General features: G+C 42.4%; 1 protein-coding gene across 2 annotated transcripts in view; it reads right to left on the minus strand.

Moving 5' to 3' along the window:
- Positions 1-23739, minus strand: part of arhgap42a (Rho GTPase activating protein 42a) — a 55166-nt gene that overhangs the window by 9567 nt on the left and 21860 nt on the right. For both annotated transcript variants that reach the window (XR_002196569.3, XM_013132511.4), the window contains exons 12-22: positions 20015-20054; positions 19736-19798; positions 19417-19491; positions 18845-18929; positions 18145-18203; positions 17339-17444; positions 16725-16884; positions 6406-6553; positions 1924-2931; positions 1364-1553; positions 1166-1245 (exon numbers count right to left, since the gene is read on the minus strand). Coding sequence is in view for 1 of the 2 variants with exons in the window: in XM_013132511.4 (XP_012987965.1) it covers positions 1166-1245; positions 1364-1553; positions 1924-2931; positions 6406-6553; positions 16725-16884; positions 17339-17444; positions 18145-18203; positions 18845-18929; positions 19417-19491; positions 19736-19798; positions 20015-20054 (2014 nt within the window). In the remaining variant the exon portion in view is untranslated. The remainder of the gene's footprint in view (positions 1-1165; positions 1246-1363; positions 1554-1923; positions 2932-6405; positions 6554-16724; positions 16885-17338; positions 17445-18144; positions 18204-18844; positions 18930-19416; positions 19492-19735; positions 19799-20014; positions 20055-23739) is intronic.

Here is a 23739-nt window from a genome sequence, read left to right on the forward strand (position 1 = left end):
TGCATGCCCATGCCATCACACTGCCTCCACCATGGTACACAGATGATGTGGTATGCATCAGATCATGAGCTGTTCTCCATACTTTTGTCTTCCCATCATTCTGGTAATGGCTGATCTTAGTTTCATCTGTTGAAAAAAAATTGTTCCAGAACTGGGCTGGCTTATTTAGATGTTTTTTGGCAAAGTCTAATCTGGCCTTTCTATTCTTGAGCTTTATGAATGGTTTGCACCTTCAGAATATACCAAACTGTGGATTTGCCACTCCTAATGTTCCTGCTATCTCTCGGATGGATTGGTTTTTGTTGCAGCCTAAGGATGGCCTGTTTCACTTGCATTGAGAGCTCCATTGACCGCATGTTGTGGGTTCACAGCAACAGCTTCCAAATGTGAATGCCACACCTGGAATCAACTCCAGACCTTTTACCTGCTAAAATTATGAAGAAATAATGAAGGAATAGGCCACAACTGCCCACGAAACAGCTTTTGAGTTAATTGTCCAATTACTTTTGGTCCCTTGAAAAAGAGGGTGGTACATATTAAAGAGCGGTAATTACTAAATGCTTCCTTCAATTTGGATGTGAATACCCTAAAGATGAGAGACCGCACTTCATATTCATTATGTAACTGTAACTTGAATATATATCAGTGTGCAATTATTTCCTGACCAGACTGTATCTGTACTATTATTACTACTATTGGTACTACTATTGGTACTACTATTATTACTACTACTGGTACTACTATTATTACTACTACTGGTACTACTATTATTACTACTATTACTACAATTACTGGTACTACTATTATTACCACTACTGGTACTACTATTATTACTACTACTGGTACTACTATTATTACTACTATTACTACAATTACTGGTACTACTATTGTTACTACTATTACTACTACTATTATTATTACTACTGGTACTACTATTATTTCTACTATTACTACAATTGCTGGTACTACTATTATTACTACTATTACTACTACTATTATTATTATTACTGGTATTACTATTACTACTACTACTGGTACTACTATTATTACTACTATTACTACTACTATTATTACTGGTACTACTATTATTACTACTACTGGTACTAAAGTCCCTGACATGCTTGTTACTGATAAAGGCTAATCTAAATACATTGTGTACACTAACCGTTGGTGAACAGCGCCCCCTGGGGGAAACTGAGCTCATGACTGTGTTCTGCCTCACAGGAGTACAGGGCTCTGGCTTTCCTAGGGGGGGAGAGAAAGGTGAGGGAGGGAGGGAGGGAGTGATGACAATGAGTCTTATTAACTTTATAAAACTACTAACATAAAAAGTCAATAAAAGTCACAATGTCCGTTTACTTACAGAGCTCCAGGCCTCTCATAGCCGTTGCTGTGTTTCAGGGGGACGCCTGGTGTGTATGAACCATTCCGCTTGTGTGTTAATGAGCCATTTCGCAAGTGCGTGTTTGAGCCGTTCCGTATGAGTGTGTGTGGCGTGTCCAGTGCATCCAGTGACATCAGACTCTGAACTGAACTGTGGCAACTCTGATAGTCTGGCAAGAAAACAACAGCATAGTCAGGTGTGTGCGTGTGTATGAGTGTGAGTGTATGTGAGTGTGTGTCTTTCTGTGTGTCTTTCTGAGTGTGTATGTGTGTGTTTGTGTGTGTGTGTGTGTGTGTGTACGTGTGTATTTCTGAGTGTGTTTCTGTGTGTGTGTACGTGTGTCTTTCTGAGTGTGTTTCTGTGTGTGTGTGTGTGTGTGTGTGTGTGTGTCTTTCTGAGTGTGTTTCTGTGTGTGTGTGTGTGTGTACGTGTGTCTTTCTCAGTGTGTTTCTGTGTGTGTGTGTGTGTGTGTGTGTACGTGTGTGTTTCTGAGTGTTTGTGTGTGTGTGTACGTGTGTCTTTCTGAGTGTGTTTCTTACCTTCTGAGATGTGAAGGGAGGTGAGAGAAGAGGAGGAGGAGAGGTGGTACTGAAAAAGCGATGAGCAGGAGGAAGAGGGAGTCCTGTCAGAGGCTCTAGGGTCCTGCCAGCAGGACATGCTATCGGCTCCTTTCTGCTCCCTGGAGGAGATCCGCCGTATGGCTGTGTACTCCAGAGGACTCGGGGGGCCCTCTGCTAACGAGCTGGAGGAGGCGGTTCTGTGAACAGACTCATTTAAAGGAGAAGACTTGCGGTCTCTGCTCTTTGGTCCTTTCACCTCCTTCATGTGAGAATAGGAGGGGCTGGAGTAGCTGCACTGCAGTGGTCTGTTCTCTCTGACAGAGGAGGTGCTCTGATGAAGAGAGGAGGGAGTTCTGTATGCTGCTCTAGGCTCTTTCACAGGAGAGGAAGAACAGGAAGAGGGGGGAGCTGTGTCCTCTTTCACAGGGGAGGATCTGGAAGAGGGGGGAGCTGTGTTCTCCTTCACTAGAGAGGAGGAGCAAGAAGAGGGGGGAACTGTGTTCTCCTTCACTGGAATGGAAGAGCAGGAAGAGGAGGGAGCTGTGTTTTCCTTCACTGGTGAGGAGGAGCAGGAAGAGGGAGGAGTTTTGTCCTCCTTCATAGGACAAGGTGAAGACGCTTTAACAGGTGGTCTCCTTTCCACTGGCAGGAGTTGAGAGGAGCAGGAGGAGGCAGAGGAATGGGTGTGCTGGACTTTGAGGTGATGGAAGGAAGAGGAGGAGGAGTTCTCCTTTAGAGGAGATGAGGAACAGGAGCTCTCTTTGTCAGATGGGCTTAAGCGCAGGGAAGAGGAGGCGCTGACTGTTTGCGTCCTGTCCTCTCTGCTGTTTGAGCGGTTGGAGGAGGAACGGGAGGGAGAGTACAGGGGGCAGGAGGGAAGAGGGGTGAGAGGCGAGGAAGAGGATGGTGTCTGTTCAGAGGAATGTGAAGACAGAGACTCCCGGCTGCCCATGGGGGTGCTACTGGGACTACTGCTGAAGGTATCACCTGGAGGACAGACACAAGAAGAGTCAGGAGAAAAGGAGGCAGAGTTGGAGAGAGAAAGAAAGAAAGGGAGGGAGAGATGAAGAAAGAGAGCGATGGAAACAAGACATCACCCTTGAATTCCACTGCTATGCTGGTGACACTCAGATCTACTTAAGCACCAAACCTCTCACAAATCGAACACTGTCTCACATTAAATCCTGCTTCTGCAATAAAAAATAAAAACGCACAGCATAACTTTTTCAAGCATAACAGTGAAAACCCGAAACTCGAACCCTAACCCAAACAGTCCCTGTCACCCTCATCATCAATGGCACCATGGTCTCCCCTCCCCCAATGTACCTAACTTTGATGTCATCCTGGCCTCAACCCTACGCTTTGATCAACACATACAGCAGGCTGTTATTCATTCTTCCATCTCCCCAGCATTGCCAAACTAAGGCCTTCCCTTTCCTGTCCCAATACATGCCCTACGGCATACACTCATCAACCCTCCATGAACTTCCAATGATCCAAAACTCTGAAGCTTGTCTTCTCAACCACATTACCCCTGTCCTCCATGATCTCCATTGGCTCCCTGTATGTCAACTCATTACTCACAAGATCCTTCTGATGACATACAAAGCCATTCACCTCCTTGCCCCTCCCTATCTGTCTGAAATTCTTATTCCCTACCAATCCTCTAGCTTTCAGTGCTCCAATACAACAGGCCAGTTCACTGTCCCCAGATCCAGGTTGCAGAGCTTTGAGGACAGGGCTTTCTATATGGTTGCAGAGCTTTGAAGACAGGGCTTTCTGGAGGTTTGCAGAGCTTTGAGGACAGGGCTTTCTCTAGGGTTGCAGAGCTTTGAGGACGGGGCTTTCTCTAGGGTTGCAGAGCTTTGAGGAAGGGATTTTTTCTAGGGTTGTAGAGCTTTGAGGACAGGGCTTTCTCTAGGGTTGCGGAGGTTTGAGGACAGGGCTTTCTCTAGGGTAGCAGAGCCTTCTGGAAAGGGCTTTCTCTAGGGATCCAGAGCCTTCAGGAAAGGGCTTTCTCTAGTGTTGCAGAGCTTTGAGGACAGGGCTTTCTCTAGTGTTGCAGAGCTTTGAGGGCTTTCTCTAGGGTTGTAGAGCTTTGAGGACAGGGCTTTCTCTAGGGTTGTAGAGCTTTGAGGACAGGGCTTTCTCTAGGGTTGCAGAGCCTTGGGACAGGGCTTTCTCTAGGGTTGCCGAGCCTTCAGGAAAGAGCTTTCTCTAGGGTTGCTCCTAGGCTCTGAAACTCGCTACTGCAAACCATCTGAGACTTTGAGCCAATTACCACCTTCCAGTACCTCCTCAAGCCCCATCTTCCAAAAGGCCTTGCGCTAGCCCTGCCTCATTCCCCTCCTTGGTCTCTTGCTGAAATGAAATCCCCTATTACAGGGGTGGGCAAACTAAGGCCCTATGGCCGAAATGGCCCAAATCATTTATAATCAACAAATTACAAAAGAAATGTGCACCTCCAAAATCCTAATGTGACCCCTGAGCCAAAAGGTTTGCCTTCCCTGGCTGTGCCTTCCCTTCCATATTCTGTGTCATTCTGTCTATCTGTGTTTCCTTAATTTTGTAAATTGACTCTTGGTCACAGAAACTGCTAAATACGTATAATATATTATTATTAAAAGCGTCCAAATTTTAGAACACTTTAAGAAACTTTTTGACTTTTTTAAAACTATTTTTCTCTCTATAACAATGGATCTACAGCAAACAGTCAATAGCTCTCTGCAATCAGGCATTTTCCCAATGTCTCTAAAAACAGCTGCCATTAAGCCCCTATTAAAAAAGGGAACACTGGATGCATCTATAATGAACAACAATAGACCTGTATCAAATCTCTATTCCATAGCCAAGATCATTGAGAAGGTTGTCTTCAATCAACTCAGCAATTTTGTGAACTCAAACAATCTCTTAGACACATTTCAGTCAGTCTTCCGACCTCACCACAGTATTGAAACGGCTCTGATAAATGTTTTAGATGATATACGGCTGAATACTTATTCGGATAAAATAACAGTTCTGGTTCTATTAGATCTGAGTGCAGCATTTGACACTGTAGATATTAGAACACTTATAGATGGGCTGGAAAATGAGTAGGGTAGGACTCTCCGGGACAGTCATTGATTGGTTCATATCTTATCTAGATGGCCGGAGTTACTTTGTCACCATTGGTAATCATGAATCTGATAGGGTGGCTATGACATGCAGAGTTCCCCAGGGATCAGTTCTCGGACCTCTTCTGTTCTATCTCTATATGCTACCTCTGGGCCAAATACTACAGAACAAAAACATTTACTACCACAGCTATGCAGATGATCCGATGCTCCGTAAAAAATTAAGAGACCACTGCAACTTTTTCTTTCCTTTCTATAAAAGTTCAAAAGGAAGGTTTTGAGTGAGGAACAGAAGGATTAGAATTAAGAGACCACTGCAAATTTAACGCTTCTGTTCCTCACTCAAAACTTTCCTTTTCAAATTTTTTAGAAAGGAAAAAAAAAAGGTGCAGTGGCCTATAAATTTTTTTCGGGAGCTGTATATGGCTCTCAAACCATATGACAACAGCTCAATAGACTCTCTGTGTCACTGTATAGAGCACATAAATACCCGGATGAACCAAAATTGTCTACAATTAAACCAAGATATAACAGAGTTTATTGTGTTTGGCAACAAAAATAAGATAACTAGTATTAGTAAAGAGCTAGATTCTTAGGCCCTAAAAACCAGGGACCAAGTGCGTAATCTTGGTGTTCTGATAGATCTCACGTTCAACAGTCATATGAAAGTGGTCACCAAAACATAATTTTGAATCTAATAATGTTGTGAAATTACATAACGCTACATTGCAAAACAATTCTAAACTGGGTTTAAAAAACCTTCAGTAAATTATCTGCACCTAGAACTTTCTGCAGAGCTGTCAAAGCTATCAAAACAGAGCAGTCAAACACTACTGTATCCCTGGGCTAGACACCCAAACTGATTAAAACAGACATAATTCACATGGTATTTGTTGAGACGTTTCTAACATTGGCGTAAAACTAGATTGGAAACGTGATTTTGGGATCTAAATATTGTGCAAAAATTATTGTTAGATAATTGCGATCAGGCATTTATGTAATAATTGTGATGGCCCTACTTGAATACTTACATTATGAAAATATCTGAATAGCAGATGGTAGCATAGATGATCACAATTGTGTAGCATAGTAAAGCACAGCGAAGCATAAGGAAGCATAATTTAGCATAGGGAAACAGTGAAGCATAATGAAACATACTGAGCCATAATAATGCAAAATGAAGCAAAATAAAGTATGAAGCTGTGTTTATCCTAGTGATGCATGATGAGGTACACAGTAGCATACTGAAGCAAAGCATAGTGTGCCATAGTGAAACAATGTGAAATATAATATAGCACAAGGAAAATTAATTAAGCTTGGTGAAGCATAATAAAGCATAGTGACATACTATCGTTGTCCGCCAGGCAGAGTGTGGGACGGTAGAGGAGGCGGGACTTCCTGTTGCCAGTCGACAGACAGATGGCCTTGTTCCTGCGGGGAACAGAGCGAGGGGGCTGGGGTAGGGGCACTGATGGGTCAGGGGGCTCCTCAAAGATCTGAATACACACACACACACAGAACACAAACACACACACAGTGACAATGACCGATCAATTTAAGTTGGGTCTGGAGTTGCACACACTATCTGGCCTAGGACAATTCTCATAAAGTAAAACAAGGGTAATACAGTACGTATGCAAACACACAGTAGACAAAGACAAACATACGGAATGATGGCAACAATGTAGTTAGTAATGTTGGGCAATGATGGCAACAATGTAGTTAGTAATGTGGGGCAATGATGGCAACAATGTAGTTATTAATGTGGGGCAATGATGGCAACAGTGTAGTTATTAATGTGGGGCAATGATGGCAACAATGTAGTTAGTAATGTGGGGCAATGATGGCAACAATGTAGTTATTAATGTGGGGCAATGATGGCAACAGTGTAGTTATTAATGTGGGGCAATGATGGCAACAATGTAGTTATTACTGTGGGGCAATGATGGCAACAGTGTAGTTATTAATGTGGGGCAATGATGGCAACAATGTAGTTATTAATGTGGGGCAATGATGGCAACAATGTAGTTAGTAATGTGGGGCAATGATGGCAACAGTGTAGTTATAAATGTGGGGCAATGATGGCAACAGTGTAGTTATTAATGTGGGGCAATGAGGGAAAACAATGTACAATCCAGTTTCTCAATACATTTAAAAAAGGTTGGGACAGGCATGATTACCACTGTGTTGCATCACCTCTTCTTTTAACAACACTCTGTAAGCATTTGGGACCTGAGGAGACCATTTGCTGTTGTTTTGAAAGTCAAATGTTTTCCCATTCTTGCTTGACATAGGATTTCAGTTCGGGGTCTCCTTGGTCATATTTTTCATTTATTTCCTTCCCTGAAAAAGACATCATCTGGATCATCCATGCCATGTGCACTAATGCACCCAGATGCTGGCTTTTGAACTGTGCACTGATTACAAGTCAGTTGGTCCCTCTCCTCTTTAGTTCAGAGGAGGAGGCATCCATGATTCCCAAAATTACAATGACAGTTTTCCACTTCACCTCAGTCCATCTTAAATTAGATTAAACTTTGTTATCATTGAACAAGTACAGTACAACAAAATGCAGTTAGCATCTAACCAGAAGTGCAAATAGAGTGCAGAAAATGTGCAAGTGAAACAATTAAGATCTATGTGGTGAGAGGAAATGGGCATGAGAAACTTAACACAACACAGATTTGCTGACTAACTCTGAACAAATGACCATATATAGGATGTGTTGCCTGTTACTGAAGGGCCCCACACATCCTGTCCATACATCTAGTCCATACCTCCTGCTAGGAGTTGCCCATGTGACTGTCATAGGCTCTATGGATAGGTCCACTGCCCATAGGTTGACACTGTAATTATTGGAGAGAAGAAAATGAAAGAAGGAAGCTTAACATCGTAGCCTCATGCTGAATAAAGATGGCTCTCCCCTGACTACCGGGTTGCAATTATTTGTTCATGGATCACAACTGGACCGAATCTAACAGTGGGATGCATAAATCTGCAACTGAAAAGCAGGGATAGCAGCAATGATGTTACCGAGGTAGACATGTACATGTAACAACTGAAAACAGCCTTATCAGACTTTGCAAAGCAATGTCAGAGTCCAGGAGTACAGTGAAGAGTGCAAAGAGAGGACCCTGAGAGGCAGCGCTAAGAGGTGGGTGGCTAAGGTTAGTGTTGGGTCACAGAGTTCAGCAGGGTTGCAGTTGCTGGAAAGTAACAGTTCTTGAGCCTGCTGGTGCGGGACCGAAAAGACCTGTTCCGCCTGCCAGATGGTTTGTGGCATGGATGTGATGATGCTGCATGCCCTATGCAGTCACAACTTGAGCTGGTGGTCACTGATGGCTGGGAGCTGGGCACCAGTGATGTGCTGTGTAGTTTTCACCACCCGTTGCAGGGCCTTCCGGTCAGCAATGGAACATCAGCCAAACCACACTGTGTCACAGTTAGTCAGAATGCTCTCGATTGTGCAGCTGTAAAAGTTCTCAAGGATCTTGGGAAGATGGGCCTTGTTCAAACTCCACACAAATTTATGGTCGCTGCTGCACCTTTTGTTACCAGGGTTGAGGTGTTGAGGGCCCAAAAGAAGTACTCAGAGATGTGGACACCCAGGAATTTGAAGCTGGGCACACACTCCAACTCAGTGTCATCAATGAGAACAAGGCTTTAGACTTCCTGTAATCCGCAATGAGCTCCTTGATTTTCTTTGTATTGAGGGCCAGGTTGTTGTCAGTGCACCATGCAATCAGGCACTTGACCTCCTCCCAGGAGGCTGATTTGTCGTTGTCACTGATCAGGCCTACCACCATGGTGTTGTCTGCAAACTTGACGATGGTGTTGGAAATGTGTACAGGAACACAGTCACTGGTGAAGAGGGAGTACAGGAGGAGGCTCAGCACACAGCCCTGTGGAACACCAGTGTTCAGTATCAGGGTGGAGGGGGCTCAGCACACAGCCTTGTGGAACACCAGTGTCCAGTATCAGGGTGGAGGGGGCTCAGCACACAGCCTTGTGGAACACCAGTGTTCAGTATCAGGGTGGAGGGGGCTCAGCACACAGCCTGGTGGAACACCAGTGTTCAGGATCAGGGTGGAGGGGGCTCAGCACACAGCCTTGTGGAACACCAGTGTTCAGGATCAGGGTGGAGGGGGCTCAGCACACAGCCTTGTGGAACACCAGTGTTCAGTATCAGGGTGGAGGAGGCTCAGCACACAGCCTGGTGGAACACCAGTGTTCAGTATCAGGGTTGAGGAGGCTCAGCACCCTGATACTGGTTGGAACACCAGTATCAGGGTGGAGGGGGCTCAGCACACAGCCTGGTGGAACACCAGTGTCCCGTATCAGGGTAGAGGGGACTCATCCCACAGCCTGGTGGAACACCAGTGTCCAGTATCAGGGTGGAAGGGACTCAGCACACAGCCTGGTGGAACACCAGTGTTCAGTATCAGGGTTGAGGAGGCTCAGCATCCTGATACTGGTTGGAAGTTTGTTGTCCCTGTCAAAGTGGGTGTAGAACCTATTTAAATCATTGGTGATGGCGCTGGCTGTGGGGGTGGGGTTCTTTGGCTAGTAGTCGGTGATGGCTTGGATACCCTGCCACATGCGTTGAGGTTCGGAGTTGTTGTTGAAGTTCAACACTACTGTTGTTTGCTCCTTGGGGTGTTAAGGCTGTGTTTCTGTAAAAGCACTTTGTGACAACTGCTATTGTAAAAAGGGCTTTATAAATACATTTGATTGATTGATTCCTCAATCCACAGTATATGATCATCTTTTACCATCTTGATGCCTTTTTTCAGGTTGGCCCTGGATGAGCTGTAGGCCTCTGCATTGCTGGATCTAAATGCAGCATCACGTGCCTTTAGAAGTTGTTGGACATAGCTGTTCATCCAAGGACTCTGGTTGGGGAAGGTCTTTATAAGTTCATGGGGGGTGACATTGTTGATGTAATCCAGAACGGAAGAAGCATATGTTCCAATGTCCATAAGGGAATCAAGGGTGGCTTGAGTTGCAAACAGACTGCAGTCTGTGTGTTGAAACTGGTGCTGTAGTAGTGAGTCTGACCCTTCTGGCCACACGTTGACTGTCCACACTGATGTTTTCAAATGTTTAATGAGAGGCAAATACTTGGGGAGTAGGAACAGTGAAGAGTGGGGGAGGGAGAATGGCTTTGTAGGCCTCTGGAATGTTTGAATACACATGGTCTAGGGTATGGTCTCCTCTGGTGGGGCAGGAGACATTTTGGTGGAATTTAGGAAAAACATTTTCCAGATTTGAGTGATTGAAATCCCCTGCAACCACAACACCACCATCCGGATGTGCTGTCTGCTGTTCGAGAATGGCAGCCTGCAGTTAGTCAAACCTCAGATTGAAGAGGAACAATATGGATTCCGTCCTGGTCGCGGAACAACCGACCAGCTCTTTACACTTGCAAGGATCCTTGAGGGGGCCTGGGAAAATTCCCAGTGGTGGGGAGGGGTTGCAGTTTGGTGGGCTGGGGATCTCATCGCTGCTTTTTGCGGATCATGTGGTCCTGATGGCATCATCGGTTTGCGACCTACAGCACTCACTGGCCGAGTGTGAAGCGATTGGGATGAGGATTAGCACCTCTAAATCTGAGGCCATGGTTCTCAGCAGGAAACTGATGGAGTGCCTCCTCCGGGTAGGGAATGAGGCGTTACCCCAAGTAAAGGAGTTCAAGTATCTCAGGGTCTTGTTTGCGAGTGAGGGGACAATGGAGCGGGAGATTGGCCAGAGAATCGGAGCAGCGGGGGCGGTATTGCATTCGCTTTACCGCACCGTTGTAACGAAAAGATAGCTGAGCCGGAAGGCAAAGCTCTCGATATACCGGTAAATTTTCCTTCCTACCCTCACCTATGGTCATGAAGGCTGGGTCATGACCGAAAGAACAAGATCGTGAGTACAAGCGGCTGAAATGGGTTTTCCCAGAAGGGTGGTGTTGTGGAAATAACCAATGTATTCACACTGATTAAAGGACCCTTGTTCAAATTAGAAAAAGGAATGCGTGGGGATCTGGTATTTACCTAGAGGGAATCATTGACTGGTATCAGCAGATGAAATGGTTACTCTTTATCTGCGCATCTGTATAACTCATCAGGGCATCTATTGTCTGTCCAGATGCTGTAAGAGCTCTTTAGAGTTCAATAGGTTACCCATGTGGGGGAGGACAGCTTTCCCCTTGTGTGAAGACTAGGTAGTAACAGAACAAAGGGGAGTGTAATGTGGGAATGTGTTTTATTGACATAGGACAGCTGGGCAGCATCTTACCACACACCTTTTAACTGTAATAAATATGGACTGTTCATGTATCTACTTCAGAGATTCATCAGATGATTATGTTTGTAATCTTTTGACGCGTCTCTCTTATTTGCAAATAATTCATTAAATTGTTAAATTGTGCCAAGAGAATTTTGAAGCTCAGTCATTCGTGAGGAACTCGGAGTAGAGCCGCTGCTCCTTTGCATCGAAAGGAGCCAGTTGAGGTGGTTCGGGGATCTGGTAAGGATGCCCCCAGGACGTCTCCCTAGGGAGGTGTTCCAGGTGCGTCCAGCTGGGAGGAGACCTCGGGGTAGCTCCAGGACTAGGTGGAGAGATTATATTTCAACACTGACCTGGGAACGCCTCGGGATCCCCCAGTCAGAGCTGGCAAATGTGGCTCGGGAAAGGGAAGTTTGGGGTCCCCTGCTGGAACTGCTTCCCCCGCGACCCGATAAGCGGAGAAAGATGTAAACTCCAGAGGCAAGTAAAAAGTCCTGCACCTAATCATCAAGAACTCCAGATTGGTTGAGCAGTGACTACCGGTAATGTTAGTGTCTGTACACCAGGCTTTGTTAACACAGGCCACCTCCTCTGGTCTTATCGGAATCCTGTGCCCCTGTAAGCATCCCCAGGGACTCGTGTCTGTACCAATGACACTCGCTCTGACTACTTTGCCCTGGAACGCGGGACCAGGCAGGGTTGCACTCTGTCCCCCTTACTCTTGAGCATAGGTTATCATTGTATGCTGATGACCTGCTGCTCTATGTATGTAACCCCGCAACCTCCTTACCCTCCATGCTCTCGATCCTGGAGAACTTTGGTTCTTTTTCTGGTCACAAGCTTAATCTCCAAAGACTGAGCGCTTCCCAGTAAATCCAGCAGCATTGCAGCTTCAGCTTAACCGCTCTGTCTTCAAGAACATTGGAGTGAATGTGACACCGCTCCATATCTGCCCTCTTCTCTGCCAACTTTGCCCCCCTTCGCACTCAGATGAAGTCTGTTAAAAATAAAATACCTGCCCAAATTTCTCTACCCTTTTCAGTCTATCCCATTGTTCTTGCCCAAGTCATTTTTCATGTCAATTAATCAGGTAGTTACTTCATTCATTTGGGGGGGGGGGTACCCAGAGTCAATTGGTCTTTGCTCCAGAGATGCAAGTTCAGTGGAGGGCACTTCCCAATTTTCTTTATTACTATTGGGCTGCCAAAATTCAGAAGCTCCCATTCTGGTTGCATTCTCCTTGGTGCCACCTAGAGATACTATCATGCACGTCCACATCTTTAAAGGCTTTACTTTGCTCTGCTCTCCCAATTCCCCCAGCCCACTACACTGGTAATCCTGTAGAACAGTCTACACTATGGATCTAGTACCAGTTTCAGCGCCATTTTAAATTCTCCTCTGTATCTGCTATGGGCCCTATTGACAAAAACCACACATTCCCCGCTCCTTTTATGACAATGCCTTCTCTCTCAGGGCAAGGACAGGTATTTAGACCTTCCACAACCTTTATGACAATGGTATTTTCTCTAGCTTCCCTGATCAGGACTCTAAACCCCTATTTGCCTCAATCTCATTTATTCCACTACCTCCAGAGAAGACGTTTGGTTTCCTCCCAATTCTCTGGCTTTCCTGTTTTACCTCCAAACCAGGCCTGGGATGCTCTATTGACTCATGCCCAGACAGAAAGCTATAATCTCAAAAGGTAAATTCTTGTATAATGGGTTTCGACAAACACTCTACCAACAAAACTGACTGGGAGTGGGAAATGGGTGTATAATTCACGAGGAGTGGTGGGGTGAGGCGATGGACAGGGTTGGCTCGACTACATCCTGTGCCCATCTCAGACTTATACAGTTGAAGGTGGTTCATAGGGTTCACTTATCCAAGTCCAGACTGTCTGTACCCCACGGTGACTGATGTTGGTGACAGATGTCATACCTCCCCATGTCACCTTTATCATGTGTGTTTTATGTGCCCTAAGCTGAAAGGCTACTGGGACTCTATCTTCCAGACCTTATCCAAAGTACTTCAAATTCACCTACAACCCTGTCCCCGATAGCTGTTTTTGGTGTTCCAGAAGACTCACTCTCGTTTGACCCCAAACATGCAGACACTGTTGCTTTCATTAATCTATTGGCTCAACACAGAATTCTCCTTCATTGGATGTTGTCCCAGACCCCCTCAGTTTCTCAATGGCTCAGAGATGTTATGTTGTTCCTGCAGCTAGTGAAAATGATGTACTCTCTTCGGGGCTCCGCCAAATCTTTTTTAACAGATGGCAACCTTTTATTTATTTTTTTGAGGGCCTCCAGAGACTCCCTGAAAAGTTTCAAATGAATGTTAGCCTAGGTTTTAGTTATTTCCTCTTTTTTGTGTTAGTTCTTATTTTTATTGTATTGTGTTTACTCAAACATTTCCCTTTTTTGTTTCTGTGTTCTTGTCCTGGTTTGTTTGTGTTTTTATTTTTTAATTTATTTGATTCATGGTTTTAGTGTGTGTTGGGTCTTGTTTGGCTGGTGGGATGCTGCGGGAGTGTGGGTGGTTCACGTATCAAAAATGTACATATTCTGTAGATGGCTAGCTAATAGTTATACAGTACCTAGAAATTAAAACAATGAGTGTCAACTAGTAATTTTCAAAGTTCATAATGTGGAAATGGAAGTTTGATATATGAAAAAAAGATAACCAACAGGCCTATGATAATGGCTTGCAATACATGGTAGGGATCTTGCTGTATCTTGGGGTAACTAAAGAAGTAATGAACAGGTCAGAGGGACAGGGGGAATTACTGGTTGAAGAACTGAGTAAATGAGAGAGTACTGAGTCCCCATATTTAGATAAGAAAAGGTGAGAAAGGGGGTCTGGTCTCTGTTCATTTGTTTATGGTCATAACTGAAAGGTACCAGTAGATCATTGGGCCTCCGGTCAAGCTGTTTGTCCATTTAAACCACCTGTTTATCTGGTTTATCTGTTAATCTGGTTCTTATTTTGTTCTGCAAAGAGATTTCAGACTTTTTTCCATAATATGTGGTAATTACCATGACAATAATGATTTGGTTTCTGGTTGAACTTAAAAATAAACAGAGGAGGAACAGAAACAAAAAGCCTAGTCCTGTGGAAGACTCAGGGTTACCCACTCAACAGCGCCCTACACTGGGGTTTGGTACACAAGGCTCCCCACATACTCACACACACCTGCCGTCACTAATGATGTGCCTCCCGCTATTTAAGCTCATCTGGCCTGGATCAAGCGAGGGAAGAAATCTACCAAGGAATGGGGAAGAAGCCTGTGACAGTGTGTGGCCTCACATGGTGGGATTAGGGACCGTGATGAAGCAAGGCAATAGTACTCCGCTATCTAGATTTCTTTTGTTTAAGAAAAGCATGTACTCGGACTCTGTACGGTAGTTTTGGTTGGTTTTGCTTTGCCTTTGTTTAAGAGCCTGCTGTTTGACAGGAAATGGCCTAAAGCCATGTATGTTCCACTGTTTAAAGAAATACACTCCAAAAAAAAAGCTACTTCCTGATCTCTGGTCTGTTGTTTTGAGTCCCCCCATGCAAGTGTGAATGCCGGGGAGTTGAACCGCCACACTGCATACAACTCTAAGAACATCAGTGGTGGCAACTTATCTACACCGATCAGCCATAACATTATGACCACCAGCCTAATGTTGTGTAGGTTGACTGCCCATACCATTACAGATCCCCTATCATGTATATAAGATGACTGCCCATACCATTACAGATCCCCTACTATGTATATCAGATGACTGCCCATACCATTACAGATCCCCTACCATGTATATAAGATGACTGCCCATACCATTACAGATCCCATACCATGTATATCAGATGACTGCCCATACCATTACAGATCCCCTACTATGTATATCAGATGACTGCCCATACCATTACAGATCCCCTATCATGTATATAAGATGACTGCCCATACCATTACAGATCCCATACCATGTATATAAGATGACTGCCCATACCATTACAGATCCCCTATCATGTATATAAGATGACTGCCCATACCATTACAGATCCCCTACCATGTATATAAGATGACTGCCCATACCATTACAGATCCCCTACCATGTATATCAGATGACTGCCCATACCATTACAGATCCCCTACCATGTATATAAGATGACTGCCCATACCATTACAGATCAATGAATTCCTCAAGAAACTCACTAGTAAGAAGAAGGCGGCTTGGAACAGCTTTGTTGCAGTGGTTCGGTGCTTCTTGGACGATCACAAGGCCAAAAACTATGTGGGTGAGACTCTGGTGAAGAACTACGACACAAACAGCTGTAGGATGTCCCTCAAATTACATAACCTTGATGCTTGATAAATTCAAGAAGAACATGGGAGTGTACTCGAAGGAGCAAGGTGAGCGCTTCCACCAGGATATACAGTACTTTGAATGCCGCTACCAAGGACAGTATAACGAGAACATGATGGGAAACTGGGGTCTGATTCATGAAAGTATAAAATATAAATTGTGAATTATGTATTATTTTAGTATAAATACATGTTAATTTGGATTCAAATGTGGTTTTTCTGACTTCATGTGAACAAAAAGCCAAATATTTGCCTGTTTTCTAATTATCTCAAAATATCGCTGTCCTGGTCACAAAAAGCAATGTTTGTGGGTAATAATAGATATTTTCTATACTTTACAGTCATAAGCAATTACAGCATAAGACTTAGTACCCAGGAACAAAAACTGTGTTACATAGTGTAGTCAGACCGTATTTCATCTTGACATTACTCAGGATCCTAGATTTGTGCTCTCTACACCAATTTATGCTACTTTGTGCGTTGCCTTGGATACAAGCGGGTTCCTGTTTTGCAGCACTACCACTAATTCCAGCACAGAGGTGCTGATTCAATTCTAATTCCAGCACAGAGGTGCTGATTCAATTCTAATTCCAGCACAGAGGTGCTGATTCAATTCTAATTCCAGCACAGAGGTGCTGATTCAATTCTAATTCCAGCACAGAGGTGCTGATTCAATTCTAATTCCAGCACAGATGTGCTGATTCAATTCTAATTCCAGCACAGAGGTGCTGATTCAATTCTAATTCCAGCACAGAGGTGCTGATTCAATTCTAATTCCAGCACAGAGGTGCTGATTCAATTCTAATTCCAGCACAGATGTGCTGATTCAATTCTAATTCCAGCACAGAGGTGCTGATTCAATTCTAATTCCAGCACAGAGGTGCTGATTCAATTCTAATTCCAGCACAGAGGTGCTGATTCAATTCTAATTCCAGCACAGAGGTGCTGATTCAATTCTGTGGTCATTTTCATAGCACTGGGCAACTATGCTGAAGTTTAAACATACATAAAAGGTTTGTGTGTCTGTGTAAGTGTGTGTGTACCTTGTGGTGGTTCTCTATAATAATTTCCACTACGATGTTTTGAAACTTGATGTTCATCATGGCCGCCACCGTTTCTTCCTGTGACCTCATCAACGTGGGACCAAAAATCACCCCAAGGTTAGACACTGTCATCAGGTTGGCCGCACTGTGACTTGACACACTAAAAAATACACAAATACACAAACAGGTTTTTAATGTTGTGATTGGTGGAGTGGTAGAAGGCAGGCTGAAATTGGTGGAAAAGTAAACGCCAGGACGCAATAGAATGTGATAAAAGACAGGCTGTAATTGGTTGAAATGTAAAAGGCAGGTTGCAATAGGTACATAGGATGTAATTGGTTGAAAGGTAAAAGGCAGGTTGCAATAGGTACATAGGCTGTAATTGGTTGAAAGGTAAAAGGCAGGTTGCAATAGGTACACAGGCTGTAATTGGCTGAAATGTAAAAGGCAGGTTGTGATAGGTAGAGAGGTAGAAGGCAGGCTGTAATTGGCTGAAATGTAAAAGGCAGGTTGTGATAGGTAGAGAGGTAGAAGGCAGGCTGTAATTGGCTGAAATGTAAAAGGCAGGTTGTGATAGGTAGAGAGGTAGAAGGCAAGCTGTAATTGTAACATACGCCAGCAAGTGTTTGGTCAGGAGGTTCAGCATGTCTTTGTTTCTGTCAGGTAGTTTGTAGACGAGAGCGTGGACCGCCCTCACACGGTACTGCGGGTCATCTGACTCTACACACAGAAACACATGTTGTCACCAAGTTATCTGGTACCATGTGATATGAGGATATCACCAAGTTATCTGGTACCATGTGATATGAGGATATCACCAAATTATCTGGTACCATGTGATATGAGGATATCACCAAGTTATCTGGTACCATGTGATATGAGGATATCACCAAGTTATCTGGTACCATGTGATATGAGGATATCACCAAGTTATCTGGTACCATGTGATATGAGGATATCACCAAGTTATCTGGTACCATGTGATATGAGGATATCACCAAGTTATCTGGTACCATGTGATATGAGGATATCACCAAGTTATCTGGTACCATGTGATATGAGGATATCACCAAGTTATCTGGTACCATGTGATATGAGGATATCACCAAGTTATCTGGTACCATGTGATATGAGGATATCACCAAGTTATCTGGTACCATGTGATATGAGGATATCACCAAGTTATTTGGTTCCATGTGCTGTGAGGATATTACCAAGCTCTCTGGTAACGTGACATGAGTATATAATCTAGCTACCTGGTACCAAGTGATAAAAAGATATCACCTAGCTGTCTGGTACCATGTGATATGAGGATATCAGCTAGCTGTCTGCTAACATGTGATACATGCATATCTGGTACCTTTATATGTATCTTGATGAACACACTAATCTTATGTCTGTTAAATAACAGAGATCTTACTGGCAGCCAGTATGAAGTCATTGTGTAGTCTGTAGGTCATCAGAGGGTCAGCTAGACACCTACACACACACACACACACACACACACACACAAATACACATACACACACATACATACAAGAGGAATATTTGTTCATAAACATTTTTTTGTTTAAAAGTAGGACTAGGAGTCATTGTTAAGCAGGACAAGGAAAATTTTTTTTTTTTAAGCAAAACAGGACTGGTAATCATTTTAAAGTAGGACTGGGAATAATTTTAAAGTAGGACTGGTAATAATTTTAAAGTAGGACTGGTAATCATTTTAAAGTAGGACTGGTAATCATTTTAAAGTAGGACTGGTAATCATTTTAAAGTAGGACTGGGAATAATTTTAAAGTAGGACTGGTAATCATTTTAAAGTAGGACTGGTAATCATTTTAAAGTAGGACTGGTAATCATTTTAAAGTAGGACTGGGAATAATTTTAAAGTAGGACTGGGAATAATTTTAAAGCAACAATATGCATTTTCAATTACAGGGATACACTGAACACTATGGCAGGTTATAGCTGCCAAACGGTTGTCTAAGAAAGCCTGCTCATGTTTGACAATAATAAGTGAAGTAAGAAATGTATCCTATGTTTTTTTATGAGTTTCGTGCTAGGTGCACGTGTGAGTGTAGCTTTTTGTTTGTGCGTAGCGTGTGGTGTGTGTGTGTGTGTACCTGAGGTAGTTCTTTAGTCCGCTCGTTATAGTCTTGTTGTCCCAGATATCAGGGTCCAGTTGCAGGTTGGGAGGGGTTTTAGGGGCTGTGGACCAATCAACAAGAACCTTTAGAGGCTGGGAACCAATCAAAAATGAGCTTTGGAGGCTGTGGACCAATCTATAATAAACTTTAGACGCTGTGGCAAGGCTCCGTCATTCCTGGTAGACAGTAGATGCAACACTTTGAAAGTTGACATTGTTAAAGCCTATGACCTGACATTGTTAAAGCCTATGACCTGACATTGTTAAAGCCTATGACTCGACATTGTTAAAGCCTATGACTCGACATTGTTAAAGCCTATGACTCGACATTGTTAAAGCCTATGACTCGACATTGTTAAAGCCTATGACTCGACATTGGTAAAGCATATGACTCGACATTGTGAAATCCTTGAACATACATAAACACACACAGACACACACAACACCAAAAGACACACAGCTCACATAGACACACGGACACACACACGGACACACACACGGACACACACACGGACACACACACGGACACACACACGGACACACACTCACCAAAAACCATAGTCATGAGGCGCTGGACCTTGGAGCTGACTCCTCCCACCCGATAAAGACCCAGCGTGGACATGCCTGGAAACACAAACAAAATCTTTGTCTGTGGGTTTTTCACCCTTAATTTCTCAGGGAAGTTGACATTTCCCATTTCAGCCACGACTTCAGAGCAATTAGATTTATTGGCCTTGATCAAGGACAGAATGACAGATTTTGTCGTGGCTGATTTGATGGGATTTGATGAAGCAAATTGCATTAAGAAGATATCCCCAAAATGTATATGTGAATGTATGTTTTCATCTGTGTAGGGGTGCACTTTTACCTCTCATTTCCACCAGCTCGATACATCTCTTCACAAAGTTAAAACCAGCCTCGTTCAGGAATGCTACACACACACACCATAAGTCCAAAGTTAATTTCTTAGCAAAAAGGAAAGGAAGATGAGGAGCAGAGAGTGAGACAAAGAAATAAAACAGACAGGGAGAAAGAGAGGAAGAGAAAAAAAAACAGGAAGAGCAGAAACAGAAAGGCTGAGAAAGAGGTATAGAAAAAGAGAGGGATAGAATAGAGATACAAAAACAGAGAGACAGAAATAACTTACTCTCCTCCTTCTTGCTTAGCAGTGCTGGAAGAGTGTAGATCTACAAAGAGTAATAAAACATGATCAGACACTAGGGGGCGGTGTGTGTAACAAAGTATTATGATTGGTCACTAACTACGAGGCAGAGTGTGTAGTAAAGTATTTTGACTGGTCATTTACTTTAGGGGCGGAGTGTGTAGTAAAGTATTATGATTGGTCATTTCTTAGGGGATGGTGTGTGTTCTATGTTGTAAAGTATTAGGATTATTCCTAAAGTAAAGTAAAATGTATCCAATGCTTTTTAATGTGCTTGTTTGTTTAAACGGGCTACTCTCTCACAACCATTGAAGAGTGTCCGTTCCTCAGGTAATGCTGCCAATACACAGATGATGGACTTGGACAGTCACACTAATTTCCATTGTTTCTGCTCTGTACTACAGCGCATTATATTGTAAATGTAACAATGGCAAAGATGTTAGGTGTATTTTAACTATAGTATAGCTATTGAAGTGTCAGCTGTATTTTAAGGCTATTAACATTCATAAACCGTGAACCGTGTTGGAAATACAGCCCTTTTTATTCAAGTATCTTTATACTCCATTTTAGGGTTGGAGCAAAACAGACCCTGAGTGTAGTATTACTCAAAAAAACATTGAGCAAAAACAATCCCAAAGTATTGGAATTACCTTTGTAGTTGGGAGAACATTTCGCACATTTGTAAAAAAAAGATTTGCAAACTTGAAATTACTTTTGTGGTTGTATAAAAATGTACATAATTGTAACTAACGTGATATTTGGAATCATGCAACGCATTAATAACACTTTGCCAATGTACAATACAGTTGTTTTTGTAAATCACAGTCTCCTGTAGTATGTTTCACAGCAATTGCAAGCGGGTATACCCATGAGACTCTGATTGGTAGGGTATAGCATTTCTGACCAATGAAATGAGTCCGTCACATTTCACCTTTTAACCAATCTGAGTAGATTCCGGAACACCAGTGTTTAAACTCATGGTCGGCATTTCCTACCTGCTCTTACCTCAGTTGTTGATACTATACCAAACCTTTTATCAGTTCGTTCAATGCATTTGAAAAGTACGAGAAACTGTTTTGATAGAAAACAATATAAATGTTACGGGCTAAATAACTTCACCGGAGCATTTTTAATTAGCAAGGAATTGACATGGCAAGTTACGAACTGAAACTGTACCCAGTTCTCTGGAGTAGAAATTCCTATTAAGTATCAAAGAGGGATCAAATTAAGTCTTAACCTTTTGCCAAACAGTGGTGACAGCCCTAGCAGATTAAACACGTTTTGAACAAATACGAACACATTCAATGATAAACAAAAATACATGTTATGATATGAACCATATTAAACTGGCATGTATAAACCCAAACTAGTCTAATACAAAATATGAATGATGCAAAGTTAATTTATATTATTCACATGGTAAATACATGTCCATTTCAAAGGCAAAGCTGTAGTAGCCATGTAAATTCCTTGCTAGTTGCTAGATTTACATTTGAGTAATTTAACTAGTAGACTCCATTAAAACTTTGTGCATTGATTTAGCTAGGTGGAAACATAATCGAAAAGGTTTGTTATCCCATTAAAACTGAGGTAGGCTACGAGAAGCCGACTGTGCTTTGCCATGTTTTTTTTGGGTTAAAAGGTGAAAGTGTGGTGTTCACGATGCATTCGATACATTGGTCAGAAAAGCTACGGCCTGCCAATCAGAGTCCTCTTGGGTATCTCTGCCTGCAAAAACTGAAACGTACCACCCCAGACTGTTTGTGACAAAACTCTGAGCGTCTGTATTTTACATTGGCAAGTGTTAATAGTGAGTTGCATGACTCCAATTATCAAGTTAGTTACAATTATGCAAATTTTTATACAACTACAAAAGTCATTATAAGTTTGCAAAACGTTTTTAGAATTACATAAGTAATTCCAAGTTTGAAAATATTTTTTTTACAATTGTGCAACCATTTTTACAACTAAAAAACGTATGTCGCTGTTTTAACCTTCATAGTACTGAGCAAAACAATCCCAGAGTACTGAGCAAAGCAATCCCAGAGTACTGAGCAAAACAATCCCAGAGTATTGAGCAAAACAATCCCAGAGTATTGAGCAAAAACAATCCCAGAGTATTGAGCAAAAACAATCCCAGTGTATTGAACAAAAACAATCCCAGAGTATTGAGCAAAAACAATCCCAGAGAATTGAGAAAAACAATCCCAGAGTATTGAGCAAAAACAATCCCAGAGTATTGAGCAAAAACAATCCCTTAAACTATGTAGCTTTGGCCTAATTAATTCCTACTGTCAAAACATTCACATCTGTTCTGCTAATAGATAAACAAACTAAATGAATTATTATACTCACCTCAACTAACAATAGTGACCGTATAATTCTGTCTGAGCGTAAAGTGTCATATTTATTTGGCTTCCAATAGAGCTGCATTTCTGATGTTGGATTATGTAAACGGACAGTCCAGCTAAAGCCAGCTGCTTCAGACTCCCTAATGACCCACAAACCTTAGGGGGAAAAAAGTGACTGCTAGTCCCTGCTAGTGAGCAAGCTACAGTGTATTATAATATTAGAATTATAGTATAGTATTAGTATTGTTGTTTAGTAGTAGTGAAGTATAAAATCAGTAGTGGAGTACAGTATTATTATTGTTGTATAGTGGTGTAGTATAATATTAGTAGTGTAGTATAGTATTAGCAAAAAAAAAATAGGGACCAAGTGTTCAACATTCATATCAAAGCGGTCACCAAAACAGCATCTTATCATCTTAAAAATATAGCCAGAATCAAGGGCTTGGTGTCCCAAAAAGACCAAGAGAAGCTCATCCATGCTTTTATCTCTAGTAGGTTTAAGTACTGTAATGGCCTCTTAACTCCCCAAAAAGACTGTAAAACAGCTGCAGCTCATTCAGAAGCCAAGAGAACAGAGCACATCACTCCGGTTCTTTAGTATTAGTAAGGTGGTATGATAAGGTAGTATAGTATTAGGAGGGTAATATAATATGGTAGTATAGTATTAGTAGGGTGGTATTATATGGTAGAATAGTATTCGTAGGGTGGTATTATATGGTAGAATAGTATTCGTAGGGTGGTATAATATGGTAGTATAGTATTAGTAGGGTGGTATGATAAGGTAGTATAGTATTAGTAGGGTGGTATAATATGGTAGTATAGTATTAGTAGGGTGGTATGATAAGGTAGTATAGTATTAGTAGGGTGGTATGATAAGGTAGTATAGTATTAGTAGGGTGGTATAATATGGTAGTATAGTATTAGTAGGGTGGTATGATAAGGTAGTATAGTATTAGTAGGGTGGTATAATATGGTAGTATAGTATTAGTAGGGTGGTATGATAAGGTAGTATAGTATTAGTAGGGTGGTATAATATGGTAGTATAGTATTAGTAGGGTGGTATGATAAGGTAGTACAGTATTAGTAGGGTGGTATAATATGGTAGTATAGTATTAGTAGTGTGGTATTATATGGTAGTATAGTATTAGTAGGGTGGTATAATATGGCATTATAGTATTCGTAAGGTGGTATAATATGGCAGTATATTATTCGTAGGGTGGTATAATATGGCAGTATAGTATTTGTAGGGTGGTATAATATGGCAGTATAGTATTCGTAGGGTGGTATAATATGGCAGTATAGTATTCGTAGGGTGGTATAATATGGCAGTATAGTATTAGTAGGGTGGTATAGTATGGC

Source organism: Esox lucius, chromosome 7 (genome assembly GCF_011004845.1).
Source record: "Esox lucius isolate fEsoLuc1 chromosome 7, fEsoLuc1.pri, whole genome shotgun sequence".
Lineage (NCBI taxonomy): Eukaryota > Metazoa > Chordata > Actinopteri > Esociformes > Esocidae > Esox > Esox lucius.